At 39.8% G+C, this 22,762-nt stretch overlaps 1 protein-coding gene across 4 annotated transcripts in view; it reads right to left on the bottom strand.

The window, feature by feature from the left end:
- The window catches only part of PFKFB1 (6-phosphofructo-2-kinase/fructose-2,6-biphosphatase 1), a 132,243-nt gene that overhangs the window by 37,881 nt on the left and 71,600 nt on the right, over positions 1-22,762 (bottom strand). For all 4 annotated transcript variants that reach the window (XM_005701297.3, XM_005701296.2, XM_018044001.1 and 1 more), the window contains exons 2-5: positions 8,666-8,791; positions 5,171-5,264; positions 4,301-4,367; positions 3,401-3,475 (exon numbers count right to left, since the gene is read on the bottom strand). In XM_005701297.3, the coding sequence (XP_005701354.1) occupies positions 3,401-3,475; positions 4,301-4,367; positions 5,171-5,264; positions 8,666-8,791 (362 nt within the window). The remainder of the gene's footprint in view (positions 1-3,400; positions 3,476-4,300; positions 4,368-5,170; positions 5,265-8,665; positions 8,792-22,762) is intronic.

Genomic DNA, 22,762 nt, shown 5'->3' with positions numbered 1-22,762 from the left:
CTTGTTAAAGAGATTGTCTTTACTCCATTGTATATTCTTGCTTATTTTGTCGAAGATAAGGTGTCCATATGTGTGTGGATTTATCTCTGGGCTTTCTATTTTGTTCCATTGATCTATATGTCTGTCTTTGTGTCAGTACCATACTGTCTTGATGACTGTGGCTTTGTAGTAGAGCCTGAAGTCAGGCAAGTTGATTCCTCCAGTTCCATTCTTCTTTCTCAAGATTGCTTTGACTATTCGAGGTTTTTTGTTTTTTTCCATACAAATCTTGAAATTATTTGTTCTAGTTCTGTGAAAAATATCGTTGGTAGCTTGACAGGGATTGCATTGAATTTGTAAATTGCTTTGGGTAGTATACTCATTTTCACTATATTGATTCTTCTGATCCATGAACATGGTATATTTCTCCATCTATTCGTGTCCTCTTTGATTTCTTTCATCAGTGTTTTATAGTTTTCTATATATAGGTCTTTAGTTTCTTTAGGTAGATATATTCCTAAGTATTTTATTCTTTTCATTGCAATGGTGAATGGAATTGTTTCCTTAATTTCTTTTTTACTTTCTCATTATAACTGACAAACAACTAATCTCAAAAATATACAAGCAACTTATGCAGCTCAATTCCAGAAAAATAAATGACCTAATCAAAAAATGGGCCAAAGAACTAAATAGACATTTCTCCAAAGAAGACATACGGATGGCTAACAAACACATGAAAAGATGCTCAACATCACTTATTATTAGAGAAATGCCACAAAAACCAAATGAGGTACCACTTCACATCAGTCAGAATGTCTGCGATCCAAAAATCTGCAAGCAATAAATGCTGGAGAGGGCGTGGAGAAAAGGGAACCCACACTGTTGGTGGGAATGCAAACTAGTACAGCCACTATGGAGAACAGTGTGGAGATTCCTTTTAAAAAATTGCAAATAGAACTGCTTTATGACCCAGCAATCCCACTGCTGGGCATACACACTGAGGAAACCAGATTTGAAAGAGACACATGTACCCCAATGTTCATCGCAGCACTGTTTATAATAGCTAGGACATGGAAACAACCTAGATGTCCATCAGCAGATAAATGGATAAGAAAGCTGTGGTACATATACACAATGGAGTATTACCCAGCCGTTAAAAAGAATACATTTGAATCAGTTCTGATGAAATGGATGAAACTGGAGTCTGTTATACAGAGTGAAGTAAGCCAGAAAGAAAAACACCAATACAGTATACTAACACATATATATGGAATTTAGAAAGATGGCAATGATGACCCTGTATGCAAGACAGCAAAAAAGACACAGATGTGTATAGCGGACTTTTGGACTCAGAGGGAGAGGGAGAGGGTGGGATGATTTGGGAGAATGTCATTGAAACATGTATACTATCATGTAAGAATCAAATCGCCAGTCTATGTCTGATGCAGGATACAGCATGCTTGGGGCTGGTGCACGGGGATGACCCAGAGAGATATTATGGGGAGGGAGGTGGGAGGGGGGTTCATGTTTGGGAATGCAGTACACCCGTGGTGGATTCATGTCAATGTATGGCAAAACCAATACAGTATTGTAAAGTAAAATAAAGTAAAAATAAAAATTAAAAAAAAAGAAAAGTAATAGTAGGTTATAAAAATGAAAATGAAAGGAACAATAGAGGACTTAAAAATAAAAAAAAATTAAATTAAAGAATGATAGTAAAAATAGTAAAAATATATCTAGGACTTTCTCTGGTGGTGTTGTGGGCAATGTGGGGTCAGTTCATTTTTGGATAGTTCCTTGATCTGGCTTATATTTCTCAAGATCTATAGGCCCCTTCCTATGTGGTTGGTACTAACTACAGGGTTTTAATCTATTGCACCTGTCACTTCCAAGGAGGTTCCCTCTGTTTTAGCTTCTTCTGTTCGCTGGTCTTTTCAGTGTCTAATTTCCACCCTGGCACAAGGGGGCGGTGGTGGACACTCTTTTAGGCTCACTTGTTCAGTCGTGCTGTGGGGAAGGAGGGATGCTGCAAACAAATAACACTGGCATGTGCTCGCAGTGTCTCAGCCACACTGGGTTTGCCCCCGCTCGTGGTGTGTGTGCTTTCCCTGTCTACACTGCTTAGGCGCTAGGTTGCTCTGCTGGGAACTGTCTGAGGCTGGCCCTGGATTGTATGCCCTTCCCAGGTCTAAGCAGCTCAGGTTAAGGAACTTGGGTACTCCTCAAAGGTGCATACTCTGTTGGGCCTACATTTTGTGCTCTTCCGAGGTCCGAGCAGCTCAGGTGATCAGGTGTTTGGAGAGCACGGTCACTGTGACTTATTGTCTCCCTCGTCCCTGCCTCTCGGTTTTCTGGGTGTACAACCAGCACACCTTCTCAGGCGGATGTTGACCGTTCAGAATCCCAAGAAGTCTTGGTTAGCAATGAAGCCTGCTTGTAGTTGTAGATGATGCCCCTCTGGGGCCGTGATTGCCCCCTTCTGGCTCTGGCTTCCCTCGCCTGCCTGTCACCGGAGGGGGATGGGCCTGCCTGCAGCCAGCTAGCTCTGCTCAGTCCTTTGTTCTGTGAGGGGGCCTGATGGTGTCTTAGGTTAGGGCTTTTTGCATGCTAGTTATCCCACGGTCTGGTTTGCTAGCCCAAGTTAGTTCACTCAGATTGCCCTCGGGGCATTCAGGCCCAGTCCTTACTCTAAGCAATGCAGCCTGCACCTCCCTGCGCAGCCCTCACTTGCTTGTGGCGGATGCAGGCATCTGCGCTGCTTCTCCACTGGGGGAGTTACCGTTGGGCACGTAATCTGTGGGGTTTAATTAATTATTTATTTTTCCTCCTGATTATGTTGCCCTCTGTGGTTCCAAGGCTTGGCACAGACTCGGCAGTGAGAGTGTTTCCTGGTGTTTGGAAACGTCTCTTTTTTGACTCACTTTCCAGGACAGAGCTCCGTCCCTACCTCTTTTGTCTTTCTTTTTGTCTTTTATATTTTTTCCTACCTCCTTTCAAAGACAATGGGCTGCTTTGATGGGTGCCTGATGTCCTCTGCTGGCATTCAGAAGTTGTTTTGTGGAATTTACTCAGTGTTACAGGCATTTCTGACAATGTAATTTCATATAGTGGTGCTTTTAGGATTCTGAGTTTTATGAGGCAGATTGGCCCTAAATTGTAGTGATTCCATCTCCTCCTTCCTCATACCCATCCACCAGTGTCAGCTTCTCAGTAATTATCTTCCATTGCCTTATGTGGCATCCCTTCTTTCCTGTTCTGTTCTGTTTTTCTGTTTCTAACTGTGATCTGGAGAGCCGTATAACTCAATTAAAATGCTGAGCCTATGGTAGCTGATTTGGCATCTCTGTTCCCTGGTTTGGCTTTCTTTGGGGTTTGCTCATAGATGAGTAGGCTCTAGATAAGAGTTGAAGAGTTACTCTACCTTGTAACCATGTTCTTTAGCAAACTGCAGAATCAGTGACCGTCGTTCTCTGGTAGTGTTGGTGGCATCAAAAACCTAGAGGCACACGATGAGATTGGTTTGCCTTAAATCTAGTTCTGATAGAATGCCTACTCTTTGACCATCCCTATGCTAAGCAAATGGTTTCAAGGAGGAGATAAAACTTGGCCAGGGTTTTGAAGGATTTGAAATGACTTATATCAATTTCTCAAGCATTCATTGAGCCCTTGCTGTCTTCCCAGAGATGTAGCAGACTCTGTAGTCACAAAAAGGCCAGAGGAAAACTGTGGAATTCTATTAGGCCAATTTTACAGGTAAAATAGCTGAGACTTAGAAGAAGGGTTTCTTTTACCCAAGGCCACTGAGACTTACTGACAAAGCAGAGTTGAAACTGATTTTCTCAGCTCCTAGGTGAAGCTTCTTCCCTCCCTATCACTTTGGAGTTCTTTGAAGCCCTTTTAGAATTTCCAAATCCTGTGTCAGAGGTTTATGAGATTAAATTGACTAGGTGTTTAGGTAAATCTCTAGAACTTAAAAATGTTTCTATTGCAGTCAGATTCTAGTGTAGTCCTGTTGAATTCTTGGGGATAGAGTGGTAGACTCTATTAATTAGGAGTATAGATTCTGGAGCTATACAACCTGTACTCCAGTTCTGGCCTACTCTTTGGGAAAATATTTAACTATTTGGTCTTTTTGCACTACATTTTTCTGGGGTATAAAATGGAGTATAGTAAAAAATATTTTTATCTTGTGGGGGAAGGTGGAATTAAATTAATACATGCAAAGTGCTTAGAATAATGTATAGAACATAATAAACACTCAGCATATATTAGCTCTTCTCCATCCCAACAGAAACCCAAGAGAAAATGCAAATTTCCTTACTGCAACACGACCTTCCTCATGGCTGAGATAGCTATGAACATCTTTCAGGGCTGCTAGGGCACACTGCCTGAAAAAGATGAAGAAAGAAACAGACAGCTACTATACCAAAGATGGATTCCTCTCTATTCTGCATTATCTTTTACACTATATCTCAAATGTCATACATTAAATTATTCATCTGTTGAATATCTACAAAGGGTGTTCTATGTTCTAAGAATTATAACAAGCACAGAGAAGTCACACAGTTGAAAATGGCTCTGTGTAGACATCTTAGGGCCATAACATACCCAGGAAAAGTAAACTAATGACCGAGCCATACTATCAAGGGCTCTAAACCTTGAACTAATAGTGCTTAAACTGAACTGGGTCTTGAACCCACGAAGAGCCTGGATACATAGTCTGTAAAGTAGAAGGCATTCCTGGCACATATAACAGGACAAACACAGGTAACATGATGGAAATGTATTTACACTTTTGACAAAAATCTATTTAGTGATTACTTTTTGTTGGGTTCCATTATGAGAATATAGATCAATAAATGAGACTCAGGCTCTGTTCTGAAAGTGTTCAGAGTCTTGTAGAAGACAAACACCTCGAGGTTGAATGGATGAGATCAGAGTGGGCCAAATTACTGAGACTCTTATTTTAAATGCTAGGCTAAATTTCCACTCTTTCCTGTCAGAAATAAGAAACTGTTAAAAGTTCTTAAGCAGGGGATGGATATGACCAGAAATAGGTTTCAGTTAAAATAGTGTAAGGATTGTCTTAACTAGTCTAATTACTAACCCAAATTGCTCTGCTGTACTTATCTGAATAGAGGCCTCCTTCAGCCAGGGGACAGCAAAGGTCTTTAAAATGTTAGGTACTCACTTCCTGATAAGTAGGGCCTCCATGTTGTCAGGAAGAAAGAATTCGTAGTTCTTGTAGCTCACTGCCTCTCGTCGATATTGACCTAAATTAAACACTGAAAGCAGGAAGCCCTGGTGAAGTAGTTGGGAAGATCTCAGTGGCAAAAAAAAAAAAAAAAAAAAGTCCTTTCTGGGAGGGATCTCAGAGGTAAAAGAAGGTAAAGTTTCTAATTATATAATATGTATACAAAGCCTCAAATTATGGCGTCCAGCTCACTTACTCCTCACAACAGCCTTAAAAAGTAGGAATCGCTATTCCCATTTTATAAATAAGAAAATGAAATTTCAGAGAAAGGAAGTAACTATAATTGTAAGTGGAGAGCTGGGATTCAAACAAAGGTCTGTTTGGTTCCAAAGCTGGTGATCTTTCCACTATTCCGTTTTATCATAAACTACAAAACTTTTAATGTCCCACTCCATTGGAAAGATAAAGAAACTGGGATCCTGGGAGTAAACCAAGGGTCAAACATTGAGCAAGCTGGGGGCATAACTAGACTTGGCCTTCTGATACCTAGTCCAATGTTATCATACTTTATGCATCAGTATAGAGAACCTAGATATGTTGGACTTTTTAGGCCACACTATCTCATTTGTAGTGGTGATAAACCAGAGAGGAAAGAGGGAAAGGGGGAACAAGGGGATAATAGGAAAAGAGGTAATGTACTATTTCATTCATTCATTCAACAAATACTTTCTCATGTCTACTTTGTAAATCAGGACATGAGTTCTGGGGTCTCAGAGATGAATCGGATCTGCATGATGGATCCACAAGAAGCTCACCATGCAGAAGGCAGGACATAGAATAAACCAGGAAACAGAGAGCTCTCACCCAGTTTATTAAGTGCTATGACAGAGTCATGCAAAAGAGTAAGGGGGAAGGAAAGACTAACTAAACTTAGAGTAGTCTCAGGAGCTTATTTTGGAGAAAGCAGCATTTGTACCAGTCTTTATAGGAAGGCAGACCTTTAATAGTCAGGCATGGTGTGTGGGAGAGGGGAACAAAGATATTCCAGGTAGAGGAACAGTTTGAGCAAGGGTGTGGCATTGGCAGAATGCAGAACATGAGTCATCCAATTGTGACTGAGGCATGTGAGCTTGGCAGAGGCCAATCATGAAGGGCCTTGAACAAATGATAGGCTAAGGGGCTTGGATCTAAACCTGCCAGTCAAGGGAACCTTTGGTAGCTACAGATATGGGCAGCTATGTGTTTGAAACATGACTCTGAGGGTCTCTGTGTGAGTGGAGCAGATGGGAAGCAGGTGCATAGGAGCAGAGACCCATCTGCCACCATCACATGTGCCCCTACACTCAGCAGAGGCTCTTCAGAGCCTGCAGTCATACAAGAACTATTCCTTCTCCCCTTCTCTTCTGCCAATGTCCTATTCCTCCCACAGGAGGAATATACCAGACCTCCCAGCTCAAATATACCATATATGGAAGATTTCACTGCCTTCCAGGTGGTGATTTCCTCTGTGAGACCCTCAGTACCCTGCTCTGGGATTCTTCAGTGACATGTTGCATTCTTATGCACCCTAGTCAAATGGAGAAATCTTCAAGGACGGGGTGTGAATCTCATCTAGTTTTGCATGTCCAGTGCATAGTATGGGTTTTGGCACATGGAGGACCAGTAGGAAACTCACCAGTGAATGAGAGAAACAGAAAGTAAATGAAGGGAAAGAAGAAATGGGAGAAGGAGAGGAGAAGACTGGAGAGAGGGAGGGAAGGGGGCAGATAGGGTGTTGGGATGGTCAAGAGAAATGAGAGGAAAAACATGGAAAGGAGTACAGGTCCAATGTGGGTTCTCTCCTCCTTCCATCAGTAGTGCGAAGTATCAGACAGTGAATGTCAGTGTCAGACACAGTGAGTGTTAGGCTTTGGAATCAACCAGATGTGGGTTCGTATCTTGGTTCCATCACCTTGTGTTCCATCACCCTGGTTGATGTTACATACATGTGATGTGTTCCATCTCATGGTGACCACGTGCCTTCAGACAAGATGCATCAACTCTTGGGCATTAGTTTCATCAACTGTGGGATGATGATAATACTAGTCCCTCCCACATGGGTATTTTAGAGCTTAAGAATAGATGTGAGTCCTTTGAGGGCAGGGGTCCTATCTTACTTGTTTTTCTTTGCCCAACATCCAACAAGGGCCTTGACACAACTGTGCTCAACAAATAATGAGTGACTGAGCAAATGAATGCCTGAGAAGAACTTTTTCTGCACTGGTGAGTAGTGCTCCATTCCACAAGAGAGACAGGCTAAGCACTTGCTTAGTGTACCAGTAAAGACACAGCCCAGTAAAAGTTTTCAGCTTAGTGGATATGCATTAAAAGCATTAATATAGTCATTAGGGGATAAATTTAAAAAATAGGTAGACGTTGTTACATTTACCGTTTTTATTCTGAATTACATATGATGCAGGGGCACCCTAACTCTTAGCGTTTAGAGCCTCCAAATGTCTTAATTTTGTCCTACTTGAGCAACTGAAGTGAATAAGCTCTAATCTCTTACTCCAGAGAAGCTCCTGGGGCGAGAGACCCAGACACACAACACACTATGTAATTAGCGTTGGCATAGAGGAGGCTGTAGAAAGCATTGGTGTGGGAGCCCAGAGAAGCATGGTCCTAGGGAGAACAGAGGAGTCAAATAGGAATGGGGATACGGGGTGGGGATAGAGAAACCAAAAAGAGAATAGAAGAGAATGATTGCTGAATAAGAGGTAGTAAGCAGAAAAGAGATCACATGGGGAGAAAGGAAAGCTGGAAGCAGGGAGTGTGGGAGGAGGCTGACAGGCTGTGAAGGAGACCCCTCTTGAAGTGGAAAGAGGCAGGGTCACTTCCAGCTGGGGATGGGGAGAAGCAAGGCACAGACCTAAGGAGAGGCTTGGAGACAGGACGCTTTCTGGACTGGAGAGGTGAGCTAAAGTGCCTGCTATACTGAAGAGCTTGTGGGGGCCTCCAGGCTGGGGTTTCAACATGCTTGACTCCATACATCCCTACGTTCTGAAGGAAACCTTAAGGTTGTAAAGAAATGGTAATGCTAATAGAGTAGTGTTATTGATATAATATTAATAAAAATGGTAATAAGAGTAATATGTTATTGATAGGGTGATTTTGAGGTCTTCCAATATAGACCTTCTCTGAAACAGATGTTTAATCTTATTGATTTTCCTATACTTAGCCCCTAGCATAAGATTTAGCACTGGGTATGTACTTAAGAAATTGTAAAATTTATGAAGGTAGTAGTAGCAGTAGTAGAAATAGTAGTAGCAGTCATAGTAGTAGTAGTAGTAGCAGTAGCAGCAGTAATAATACTAGGAATAGTCTTAGTACTATTAATAGTGGTTTGAGACATTCCTGTACTACTGGCTTTGCTCTTTTGAGGTTAGCTACCTTACTCTATACTCCATCAGTGTTCTACAGAGGGTTGTAGAACAAAGGGTTTCAGAGACATACCTTTAGTTGGTGTTCCTATCCAGTTGAGGTAGCGTGTGAGCTTTGTTGAGATGTAGGTCTTTCCTCGAGCTGGTAAACCCACCATGATCACCATCGTGGGGGAATTTGTAAACTGTGGTATGGATGCTGGAAGACAAACAGAGCTTCAAATCTTATCCTCAGATTCATATGATATTAAGTTATCATCACAGAGATGTAAAATTTAAAAGGGCCTCTCTCCAACCATTAAATAACAAGGAAAAAAAAACCTAGAAAATGGAAACTGATCTTCATTGAATCCATGAGCAAACTGAGATTGCAGTGCAAAATGCTAACCCCAAATATGTAGATGCAGGCATCTGCAGGGAGAAACAGGGTCCAGGAATTTGCTTATCTTTTACAGATACTACTGAATAACATATAAACATAAGAAGTTACAGCTAGATTCCTGAGGACTTTCAAGGTGGTGGAGGAGTTAGACAGGGAGATCAACTTCCTCCCAACAAATGTATTAAAAATCCATCTGCATATGGGATAACTCCTACAGAATACCTTCTGAACACTGACAGAAGACCCTACACTTCCAAAAAGGGAAGTTAGTCTCCTCAGAATGAGTGTGTGAATTTCTTTGAGTGTTCTGGGCTGTTTGTGTTGCTTTCGCCATTAGTCTTGGGGGTTTGTCTTCTACGCTGTGTGGCCTGTGAAATCTTCCTGCTACAGTAAGGGGTTGGGGCCAAACTCTAGAGGTGGGAGATCCAAGCCCAGGACCTTGGATCACCAGAGAACTCCCAAACCCATGGAACATTAATCAATGAGAGCTCTCCCCAAAGCCTCCATCTCAGCACTAAGACCAAGACACACTCAAAGGCCAGCAAGCTCCAGTGCCAGACACTTCATGCCAAACCTTCAGCAAAATAGGAACTCAACCCTGCCCATTAGCAGACAGGTTTCCCAAAGTCATGCCAAGCCCACTAACATCCCAGAACACTTTATTGGACATGGCACTGTCCTTCAGAAAGTCAAGATCCAGCTCCATTCACCAGAACACAGACACAAGCTCCCCAATGGGAAACCTTCATAAGGTACTGTTCCAAACCCACCCGAGTGGGGGCAGACTTGAAAATGAGTAGCAACTAAGACCTTCTAGCCTGTAGAAAGGTGACTCCAAGCACAGTAAATTAAACAAAATGAAAAGACAGAGAAATATGCAACAGTTGAAGGAACATGGTAAAAACACCCAAGACAAAACAAATGAAGAGGAAATAGGCAGTCTATGTGAACAAGAATTCATAGTAATGATTGTAGAGATGATCCAAAACTTTGGAAATAAAATGGAGGCACAGATAAATAGACTGGAGGCATGGATCAAAAAGAAGAAATGTTTAACAAGAATTTAGAAGAAATAAAGATTAGAAAATAAGCAATGAACTACACAATAACAGATTAATAATACACTAGAGGGAAACAATAGCAGAATAACTGAGAGTGAATGAGCTGGAAGATAGAGTGGTGGAAATAAGTGAAGTAGAGCAGAATAAAGAAAAAAGGATCAAAAGAAATAAGAACAGTCTCAGAGAACTCTGGGACAACATTAAGTGAACCAACATTGGAATTATAGGGGTCACAGAAGAAGAAGAGTAAAAGAAAGGGTATGGGAAAATATTTGAGGAGATTATAGTAAAAAACTTCCCTAACATGGGAAAAGAAATAGCCACTCAAGTCAAGAAGCCCAGAGAGTCCCATAAGGGTAAACCCAAGGAGAAACATGCCAAGACACATATTAATCAAGCCAATGAAAATTAAGAAGAACAAATATTAAAAGTAGCAGGGGAAAAGCAACAAATAACATACAACAGGATTTCCATAAAGCTAACAGCTCATCTTTCAACAGAAATTCTGCAGGCCAGAAGACAGTGGCAGGGTATACTTAAAGTGATGAAAGGAGGAAAACCTACAACCAAGATTACTCCATCCAGCAAGGATCTCATTGAGATGTGAAGGAGAAATCAAAAATTTTCCAGACAAGCAGAAGTTAAGAGAATACAGCACCACCAAACCACTTTTACAGCAAATGCTAAAGGAAATTCTCTAGACAGGAAACATAAGAGAAAGAAAAAACCTATAAAGGCAAATCCAAAAACAACAAAGCAAATGGTAATAGGATCATACATATCAATAATTACCTTTTGTAAATGGAATAAATGCTCCAACCAAAAGACATAGATTGGCTGAATGGATACAAAAGCAAGACTCTTGTATATTCTATCTACAAGAGACCCATGCAAATGGAAATCAAAAGAAAGTGGGAGTAGAAATATTCATATCAGATAAAATAGACTTTAAAATAAAGACTGCTATAAGAGACAAGAAAGGACACTATATAATGATCAAGGGATTAATCCAAAAGGAAGATAAAACAATTATGCATTTATATACACTAAACATAGGAGCACCACAATACATAAGGCAAACAGCAGAAACTATTAAAGGGGAAATCAACAGTAACACAATAATAATGGGGGACTTTAACACTCTACTCACACCAATGGACAGATGATCCAGACAGAAAATTAATAAGAAAGCACAAACTTTAAATGATACATTGGACCAGTTAGATCTAATTGATATCTACAGGGCATTTCTTCCAAAAACAATAGATTTCATTTTTTCTAACATACACATGGAAAATTCTTCAGGATATATCACATCTTGGGTCATAAAACAAGCTGCAACATATTTTTAAAAGTTGAAATCATTTCAAGCATCTTTTTTGACCACAGCATTATAAGATTTGACATCAACTACAGGAAAAACTATTAAAAACACAAATACTAGGAGGTTAAACAATACACTTCTGAATAAATGAGAGGTCACTGAATAAATTAAAGAAGAAATAAAAAATGCTTGGAAGCAAATGATGATGAAAACACAAGTCAAAACCAATGGGATGAAGGAAAAGCAGTGCTAAGAGGGAAGTTTATAGCAATACAAGCCTACTTCAAGAAACAAGAGAAACATCAAATAAACAACCTAACCCTACACCTAAAGCAACCTGAAAAAGAAAAAAAAAGCCAAAGTTAGTAGAAGTAAAGAAATTGTAAAGATTAAAGCAAAAATAAATGAAAAAGAAATGTAGACAATAGCAAAGATCAATAAAACTACAAGCTGGTTCTTTGAGATGATAAACAAAATTAAAGACCATTAGCCAGACTCATCAAGAGAAAAGGGAGAAGACTCAAATCAATAAAATCAGAAATGAAAAGGAAGTTACAACAGACAATGTAGAAATACAAAAGATCATAAGAGACTACTATGAGCAACTATATGCCAATAAAATGGACAAACTCGAAGAAATGGACAAATTCTTATAAAAATATGACCTCCAAAACTGATCCAGGAAGAAATAGAAAACATAGACTAATCGCAAGCACAGAAATCGAAGTGGCAATAAAAAATCTTCTAACAAACAAAAGCCCAGGGCCAGATGGCTTCACAGGCTAATTCTACCAAAATTTCAGAGAAGAGCTAACATGTATCTTCCTCAAATTTTCCAGAAAATTGTAGAGGAAAGAAAACTCTTGAACTCATTCTATGAGGCCACTATCACCCTGATACCAAAACCAGACAAAAATGCTACAAAAAAAGAAAATAAGAGGTCAATATCACTGATGAACATAGATGGAAAAATCTTCAACAAAATTCTAGCAAAGAGAATCCAACAGCACATTAAAAAGATCAAACATCATGATTAAGTGGGCTTTATCCCAGGGATTGGAGAAGGAAATGGCAACCCACTCCAGTGTTCTTGCCTGGAGAATCCCAGGGATGGCGGAGCCTGGTGGGCTGCCGTCTATGGGGTCACACAGAGTCGGACACGACTGAAGTGACTTAGCAGCAGCAGCAGCATCCCAGGGATGCACGAATTCTTCAGTATATGCAAATTAATTAATCTGATATACCGTATTAACAAATTGAAAGATAAAAAACATATGATCATCTCAATAGATGCAGAAAAAGCTTTTGCAAAATTCAACATCCACTTATGATTAAAAACACTCTCCAGAAAATAGGCATAGAAGGAAAATATCTCAACATCATAAAGGCCATATGTGACAAACCCACAGCAAACATTATTCCTAATGGCGAAAAACTGAAAGCATTTCCTCTAAGATCAGGAGCAAGACAAAGGTGCCCATTCTTGCCACTACAATTCAACATGTTTTTGGAAGTCCTAGCCACAGAAATGAAAGAAAAGAAACAAAAGGAATGTAGGTTGTAAAAAAAGAAATAAAACTGTCACCACTAGCAGATGATATGATGTGTGTGTTATGTGTTAAGTTGTTTCAGTCATATCTGACTCTTTGTGATCCTATGGACGGTAGTGCACCAGGCTCCTCTGCCCATGGGATTCTCCAGGCAAAAATACCAGAGTGAATTGTCATATCCTCCTCTAAGGGATCTTCCAGACCCAGGGATCAAACCTGCATCTCTTATGTCTCCTGCATAGGTAAGGCAGGTTCTTTACCACTAATGCCACCTGGGAAGTCCCCCCCCAAATAAAGGTAGGCTAGAAGTAACAGCCTGGTAAAAGATACACCATGCAAAGATGCCACCAGAAAATTACTAAATCTAATCAGTGAGTATAGGAAAGTTGTAGGATATAAAATTATTACACAGAAATCCATAGCATTCTTTACACTAACAATGAAAAATAAGAAAGAGAAATTAAAGAAACAGTCACATTCACCATTGCAAAAAAAAAGAACAAAATACCTAGGAATAAACCTACCTGAGGATATGAAAGACCTGTATGCAGAAAACTATAAAACACTGATGAAAGAAATCAAAGATGACACAAATAGAGGGAGAGATATACCGTGTTCCTGGATTGGAAGAATCAATATTGTGAAAATGACTATGTTACCCAAAGCAATCTACAGAATCAGTGCAATCCCTATCAAACTATTGATGGTATATTTTTACAGAACTAGAACAAAAAATTTCACAATTTGTATGGAAACATATAGACCATGAATAGCAAAAGCAATCTTAAAAACGAAAAATGGAGCTGGATGCATCAACTTTCCTGACTGAAGACTATACAAAGCTATAGTCATCAAAACAGCATGGAGCTGGCACAAAAGCAGAAATGTAGACCCATGGAACAAGATAAAAAGCCCAGAGATAAACCCATGAACATATGAACACCGTATCTCTGACAAACGAGGCAAGAATACACAATGGAGAAAATGTAGTCTCTTCAATAAGTGGTGATGGACAGCTACATGTAAAAGAATCAAGTTATACCAAATTGCAACACTATATGCAAAGATAAACTCAAAATGGATTAAAGACCTAAATGTAAAACCAGGAACTATAAAACTCTCAGAGGAAATCATAGGCAGAACACTCTTTAAAATAAATCACATCAAGTTCCTCAGTGACCCACCTCCTAAAGTAACGGAAATGAAAGCAAAAATAAACAAATGGGACATAGTTCAGTTCAGTTCAGTCGTTCAGTCATGTCCGACTCTTTGAGACCCCATGAATCGCAGCACGCCAGGCTTCCCTGTTCATCACCATCCCCCGGAGTTCACTCAGACTCACGTCCATTGAGTCCGTGATGCCATCCAGCCATCTCATCCTCTGTCGTCCCCTTCTCCTCCTGCCCCCAATCCCTCCCAGCATTCAGAGTCTTTTCCAATGAGTCAACTCTTCGCATGAGGTGGCCAAAGAACTGGAGTTTCAGCTTTAGCATCATTCCTTCCAAAGAAATCCCAGGGTTGATCTCCTTCAGGATGGACTGGTTGGATCTCCTTGCAGTCCAAGGGACTCTCAAGAGTCTTCTCCAACACCACAGTTCAAAAGCATCAATTCTTCGGTGCTCAGCCTTTTTCACAGTCCAACTCTCACATCCATACATGACCCCAGGAAAAACCATAGTCTTGACTAGACGGACCTTAGTCGCAAAGTAATGTCTCCGCTTTTGAATATACTATCTAGGTTGGTCATAACTTTTCTTCCAAGGAGTAAGTATCTTTTAATTTCATGGCTGCAGTCACCATCTGCAGTGATTTTGGAGCTCCAAAAATAAAGTCTGACACTGTTTCCACTATTTCCCCATCTATTTCCCATGAAGTGATGGGACCGGATGTCATGATCTTCGTTTTCTGAATGTTGAGCTTTAAGCCAACTTTTTCACGCTCCTCTTCACTTTCTGCCATAAGGGTGATGTCATCTGCATATCTGAGGTTATTGATATTTCTCCCAGCAATCTTGATTCCAGCCTGTGTTTCTTTCAGTCCAGCGTTTCTCATGATGTACTCTGCATAGAAGTTAAATAGGCAGGGTGACAATATACAGCCTTGACTTAAAAGCTTTTGCACGACAAAGGAAACCATAAACAAGAAAAGACAACCCTCAGAATGGGCAAAAAATAATAACAAATGAAACAACCAAGAAAGGATTAAATCTCCAAAATATATAAGCAGCTCATTCAGCTCAATGCCAGAAAAAAAAAAAAAAATCAAAAAGTGAGCAGAAGACCTAAACAGATATTTCTCTAAAGAAGGCATGAAAAGATGCTCAGTATTGCTCATTATTAGAGAAATGCAAATCAAAACTACAATGAGGTATCACTTCGCATCAGTCAGAATGGCCATCATCAAAAAATCTATAAACGATAAATGCTGGAAAGGGTGTGGAGAAAAGGTAACTTCTTGAATTGTTGTTGGGGATGCAAATTGATAAAGCCACTGTGGGAACAGTGTGGAGATTTCTTAAAAAAAAAAAACTGGGAATAAAACTACCATATGACCCAACAATCCCACTACTGGGCACATATCCTGAAGAAACCATAATTGAAAAAGGCACATGTACCTCAATGTTCATTGCAGCACTATTTACAATAGCTAGAACATGGAAGCAACCTAGATGTCCAGTCAAAGAAGAATGGATAAAGAAACTGCTACATGTACACAATGAAATATTACTTAGCCATAAAATGGAACACACTGGACTCACTTCTAATAAGATGGATGAATCTAGAGCCAATAGGTTCATACGGAGTGATATAAGTCAGAAAGAGAAGAAAAAAATCATATACTAATGTATGTATATGGAGTCTAGAATAATTGTATTGATGAACCTATCTGAAGGGCAGCAATGAGTATGCAGGCATAGAGAACAGACTTATGGACACAATAAGGGAAAGAGAGTGTAGGACAAATTGAAAGAGTAGCATTGAAACATATACATTACCATATGTAAAACTAGATAGCCAGTGGAAATTCTCTGTGTGAGGTAGGGAGCTCAAACCCAGTTCTCTGTGGCAACCTAGAGGAGTGGGATTGGAGAGAGGTTCAAGAGGGAAGGGACATACCGATGACTGATTCATCTTGATGTATGGCAGAAAGCAACACAATATTGTGAAGCAATTATCCTTCAATTAAAAATAAATAAATTTTAATTTAAAAAAGTAAACTATAAGACACTAATGAAAGAAATGAAAGACACCATAAACAGAAGAGATAGTCCAGGTTCCTAGATTAGATGAATCAATATTGTGAAAATGACTATACTATCCAAAGCAATCTACAGAATCAATGCAATCCTTATCAAATTACTAATGGCATTTTTTAAAATAGAATGAGAACAAAAAATTTCACAATTTGTATGGAAACACAAAACACTCCAAACAGCCAGAGCAATCTTGAGAAAGAAGAATAGAGCTAGGGGCCTCAACATTCATGACTTTAGACTATACTACAAAGCTACAGCCATCAAGACAGTATGGTACTAGCACAAAAACAGAAATATAAACCAACAGAACAAGATAGAAAGCCCAGAGATAAGCCCACACACTTATGTACACCTTCTCTTTGACAAAGAGGGAAGAATATATAATGGAGAAAAAAATAGTTTCTTCAATAAGCGGTGCTGGGAAAACTGGACAGCTACATGTCAAAGAATGAAATTAGAACACTTCCTAACACTATACACAAAGATAATCTCAAACAAACTAAAGACCTAAATCTAAGACCAGAAAGTATAAAACTCTCAGAGGAAATCATAGGCAGAACACTTTTGACATAAATTATACAGATCCTCTATGATCCACCTTGTAGAGTAATGGAAATAAAAACAAAATAAACAAATGGGACATGATTGAACTTAGAAGATTTTGCATAGTGAAGGAAAGCATAAATATGTGAAAAGACAGCCCTCAGAATGGTAGGAAAAATAACTGCAAATGCAGTAACTGACAAAGAAATAATCTCCAAAATATACAAGCAGCTTATGCAGCAAATATCAGAAAAACGACCCAATAAAAAAATGGGTTGGAGAGCTAAACAGACATTTCTCCAAAGAAGACATTCAGATGACTAATAAACACAAGAAAAATGCTCAAAATCGATCATCACTAGAGAAATGCAAATCAAAACTACAATGATGTGCCACCTGAAACTGGTCAGAATAGTTAATGATCAAAAAATCTACAAATAATAAATTCTGGGGAGAATATGGAGAAAATGGAGCCCAGTTTCACTGTTGGTAGGAATATAAATTGATTAAACCACTATGGAGAACAGTATGGAGATTTCTTTAAAAAAAAAAAAAACAAACTAGGAATAAAGCTACGATATGACCTCACAACCCTAAATCTAACCCAGAAAATTTGGAAAACTCAGCAGTGGCCAGAAAACTGGAAAAGGTCAGTTTTCATTGCAATACCAAAGTAAGGCAATGCCAAAGAATGTTCAAAATACCACACAGTTGTACTCATCTCACACGCTAGTAAAGTAATGCTCAAAATTCTCCAAGCCAGGCTTCAACAGTACATGGAAGGCGAACTTCCAGATGTCCAAGCTGGATTTAGAAGAGGCAGAGGAACCAGAGATCAAATAGCCAACATCTACTGGATCATCAAAAAGCAAGAGAACACCAGAAAAACATCTACTTCTGATTTATTGGTTATGCCAAAGCCATTGACTGTGTGGATCACAACAAACTCTGGAAAATTCTTAAAGAGATGGGAATACCAGACCACCTGACCTGCCTCCTGAGAAATTTGTATGTAGGTCAAGGAGCAACAGTTAGAATTGGACATGGAACAACAGACTGGTTCCAAATCGGGAAAGGAGTAGGTCAAGGCTGTATATTGTCACCTTGCTTATTTAACTTACATGCAGAGTACATCAACCCAAATGCTGAGCTGGATGAAGCACAAGCTGGAATCAAGATTGCTGGGAGAAATATTAATAACCTCAGATATGCAGATGACACCACTCCTATGGCAAAAAGCAAAGAAGAGCTGAAGAACCTCTTGATAAAAGTGAAAAAGGAGAGTGAAAAAGCTGGCTTTAAACTCAACATTCAAAAAACAAAGATCATGGCATTAGGTTCCATGACTTCATGGCAAATAGATGGGGAAACAATGGAAACACTGACAGACTTTATTTTGGGGGGCTCCAAAATCACTGCAGATGGTGACTGCAGCCATGAAATTAAAAGACGCTTACTCCTTGGAAGAAAAGCTATGACCAACCTAGACAGCATATTTAAAAGCAGAGACATTACTTTGCTGACAAAGGTCTGTATATTCAAAGCTATGGTTTTTCCTGTGGTCATGTATGGATGTGAGAGTTGGACTATAAAGAAAGCTGAGAGCCAAAGAATTGATACTTTTGAACTGTGGTGTTGGGGAAGACTCTTGAGAATCACTTGATCAGCAAGGAGATGCAACTAGTCCATCCTAATGGAAATCAGTCCTGAATATCCGTTGGAAGGACTGATGCTGAATCTGAAGCTCCAAAACTTCAGTCACCTGATGTGTAGAACTGAGTCATTTGAAAAGACCCTGATGCTCGGAAAGATTGAAGGCAGGATGAGAAGGGGAGGACAGAGGATGAGATGGTAGGATGGCATCATCAACTCGATGGATATGAGTTTGGGTAACCCCCGGGAGTTGGTGATGTACAGGCTGGTGTGCTGCAGTCCATGGGGACACAAAGATTTGGACATGACTGAGTGACTGACTGAACTGATGACCTAACAATTCCATTATTGGGCATACATTATGAGGAAACCATAATTAATAAAGACACATATATCCTCAATGTTCACTGTAGCACTGTTTACAATAGCTAAGACATGGAGGCAACCTGGGTATCCAATGACAGACAAATGAATAAAGATATTGTTTTCTTAATACACAAAAGAGTATTACTCAGCCATAGAAAAAGAAAACATTTGAATTCGTCCTAATGAGATGGATTAACCTAGAGCCTATTTTACAAAGTAAAATAAATGAGAAAGTGAAAAACAATATCGTATATTTATGCTTATCTATATATGGATTCTAGAAAAAGTGTACTGATAAACCTATTCATAGTGAAGCAATAGAGATGGAGATGTAGAGAGCAGACTTGTGGACACAGTGGGTGAAAAAGAGAGTGGGGCAAATTGATAGAGCAGCATTGAAACATATACTTTACCATGTGTAAAATAGATAGCCAGTGAGAATCTACTATATGACTAAGAGAGCTAGACCTCATGCTCTCTGACAACCTAGAGGGGTGGGATAGGATAGGAGGTGGGAGGGAGGTTTAAGTGGGAAGAGACATAAGTATCAGTTCAGTTCAATTCAGTTCAGTTCAGTCGCTCAGTCGTGTCAGACTTTGCGACCCCATGAATTGCAGCACGCCAGGCCTCCCTGTCCATCACCAACTCCTGGAGTTCAAGCAAACTCATGTCCATCGAGTCAGTGATGCCATCCAGCCATCTCATCCTCTGTCATCCCCTTCTCCTCCTGCCCCCAATCCCTCCCAGCGTCAGAGTCTCCCAATGAGTCAACTCTTCTCATGAGGTGGGCAAAGTATTGGAGTTTCAGCTTTAGCATCAGTCCTTTCAAACAACACCCAGGACTGATCTTTAGAATGGACTGACTGGATCTCCTTGAAGTCCAAGGGACTCTCAAGAGTCTTCTCCAATGCCATCCTTCAAAAGCATCAATTCTTCAGCACTCAGCTTTCTTCACAGTCCAACTTTCACATCCATACATGACCACTGGAAAAACCATAGCCTTGACTGGACGGACCTTTGTTGGCAAAGTAATATCTTTGCTTTTTAATATGCTATCTAGGTTTGAGAAGGAAATGGCAACCCACTCCAGTATTCCTGCCTGGAGAATCCTAGGGATGGAGGAGCCTGTTAGGCTACAGTCCATGGGGTTGCAAACAGTTGGACATGACTGAGCGACTTCATGATCATGAGGTTGGTCATAACTTTCCTTCCAAGGGGTCAGGATCTTTTAATTTCATGTCTGCATTCACCATCTGCAGTGATTTTGGAGCCCCAAAACATAAAGTCTGACACTGTTTCCACTGTTTCCCCATCTGTTTGCCATGAAGTGATATGGGACCAGATGCCATGATCTTCGTTTTCTGAATGTTGGGCTTTAAGCCAGCTTCTTCACTCTCCTCTTTCACTTTCACCAAGAGGCTCTTTAGTTCCTCTTCACTTTCTGTCATAAGGATGGTGTCATCTACATATCTGAGGTTATTGATATTTCTCCTGGCAATCTTGATTCCAGCTTGTGCTTCCTCCAGCCCAGCATTTCTCATGATGTACTCTGCATATAAAATAAATAAGCAGGGTGATAATATACAGCCTTGACATACTCCTTTTCCTATTTGAAAACAGTCAGTTGTTCCATGTCCAGTTCTAACTGTTGCTTCCTGACCTGCATATAGGTTTCTCAGGAGGCAGATCAGGTGGTCTGGTATTCCCATCTCTTTCAGGCTTTGGCCCAGTCAATCAAGCAGAAATAGATGTTTTTCTGGAACTCCTTAGCTTTTTCAGTGATCCAGCGGATGTTGGCAATTTGATCCCTGGTTCCTCTAACTTTTCTAAGACAAGCTTGAACATCTGGAAGTTGACAGTTCATGTATTGCTGGAGCCTGGCTTGGAGAACTTTGAGCATTACTTTACTAGTGTGTGAGATAAGTTCAATTGTGTGGTAGTATGAGCATTCTTTGGCATTGCCTTTCTTTGGGATTGGAATGAAAACTAACCTTTGCCAGACCTGTGTCCATCGCTGAGTCTCCCAAATTTGCTGGCATAATGAGTGTAGCACTTTCACAACATCATCTTTTAGGAATTGAAATAGCTCAACTGGAATTCCATCACCTCCACTAGCTTTGTTCGTAGTGATGCTTTCTAAGGCCCACTTGACTTCACATTCTAAGATGTCTGGCTTTAAGTGAGTGATCATATCATCGTGATTATCTTGGTCGTGAAGATCTTTTTTGTACAGTTCTTCTGTGTATTTTTTGCCACCTTTTCTTAATATCTTCTGCTTCTGTTAGGTCCCTACAATTTCTGTCCTTTATTGAGCCCATCTTTTCATGAAATATTCTCTTGGTATCTCTAATTCTCTTGAAGAGATCTCTAGTCTTTCCCATTCTATTGTTTCCTCTATTTCTTTGCATTGATCACTGAGGAAGGCTTATGGTTAATTCATGTTGATGTGTGGCAGAAATTGACACAACATTGAAAGCAATTATCCTTCAATTAAAAATAAATTAAAAAATACAGCCAAGGAAGGAGAAGCTCTATACAGTCAGCAAAAACAAAACTGGGAGCTGATTGTGGCTCAGATCATGAACTCCTTATTGCCAAATTGAGACTTAAATTGAAGAAACTAGAGAAAACCACTAGACCATTCAGGTATGACCTAAATCAAATCCATTATTACTATGCAGTGGAAGTGAGAAATAAACAAGGGACTAGATCTGATAGATAGAGTGCCTGATGAACTATAGATGGAGGTTCGTGACATTGTATAGGAGACAGGGATCAAGACTATTCCCAGGGAAAAGAAATGCAAAAAAGAAAAATGGCTGTCTGAGGAGGCCTTACAAATAGCTGTGAAAAGAAGGGAAGTGAAAAGCAAAGGAGAAAAGGAAAGGTATAAGCATCTGAATTCAGAGTTCCAAAGAAGAGCAAGGAGAGATAAGAAAGCCTTCCTCAGTGATCAATGCAAAGAAATAGAGGAAAATAATAGAATGTGCAAGAATAGAAATCCCTTCAAGAAAATTAGAGATACAAACCGAACATTTTATGGAAAGATGGGTTCAATAAAGGACAGAAATGGGATGGACCTAACAGAAGCAGAAGATATTAAGAAGAGTTGGCAAGAATACACAGAGGAACTGTACAAAAAGATCTTCATGACCCAGATAATAACAATGGTATGATCACTCACCTAGAGCCAGACATCCTGGAATGTGAAGTCAAATGGGCCTTAGAAAGCATCACTATGAACAAAGCTAGTGGAGGTGATGAAATTCCAGTTGAGTTATTTCAAATCCTGAAAGATGATGCTATGAAAGTACTGCACTCATTATGCCAGCAAATATGGAAAACTCAGCGATGGCCACAGGACTGGCAAAGGTCAGTTTTCATTCCAATCCCAAAGAAAGGCAATGCCAAAGAATGCTCAAACTACCACACAATTGCACTCATCTCACACCCTAGTAAGTGTTTTTTAAAATTCTTCAAGCCAGGCTTCAACAATACATGAACTGTGAAATTTTAGATGTTCAAGCTGGATTAAAAAAGGCAGAGGAACAAGAGATCAAACATCCACCAGATTATTGAAAAAGTAAGAGAGTTCCAGAAAAACATCTATTTCTGCTTGATTGACTATGCCAAAGTCTTTGACTGTGTGGCTCACAGTAAACTGTGGAAAGTTCTGAAGGAAATGGGAATACCAGATCACCTGACCTGCTTCTTGAGAAACCTGTATGCAGGTCAGGAAGCAATAGTTAGAACTGGACATGGAAGAAGAGACTGGTTCCAAATAGGAAAAGGAGTACATCAAGGCTGTATATTGTCACCCTGCTTATTTAACTTATATGCAGAGTACATCATGAGAAACGCTGGGCTGGAAGTAGCACAAGCTGGAATCAAGATTTCTGGGAGAAATATCAATAACCTCAGATATGCAGATGGCACTACCCTTATAGCAGAAAGTGAAGAAGAACTAAAGAGCCTCTTGATGAAAGTAAAAGAGGAGAGTGAAAAAGTTGGCTTAAAGCTCAACATTCAGAAAAC

This window comes from Capra hircus, assembly GCF_001704415.2.
Source record: "Capra hircus breed San Clemente chromosome X unlocalized genomic scaffold, ASM170441v1, whole genome shotgun sequence".
In the NCBI taxonomy this organism is placed as follows: domain Eukaryota; kingdom Metazoa; phylum Chordata; class Mammalia; order Artiodactyla; family Bovidae; genus Capra; species Capra hircus.
The sequence above is the reverse complement of the archived record's forward strand: the minus strand, read 5'-3'. Positions and strand labels throughout refer to the sequence as shown.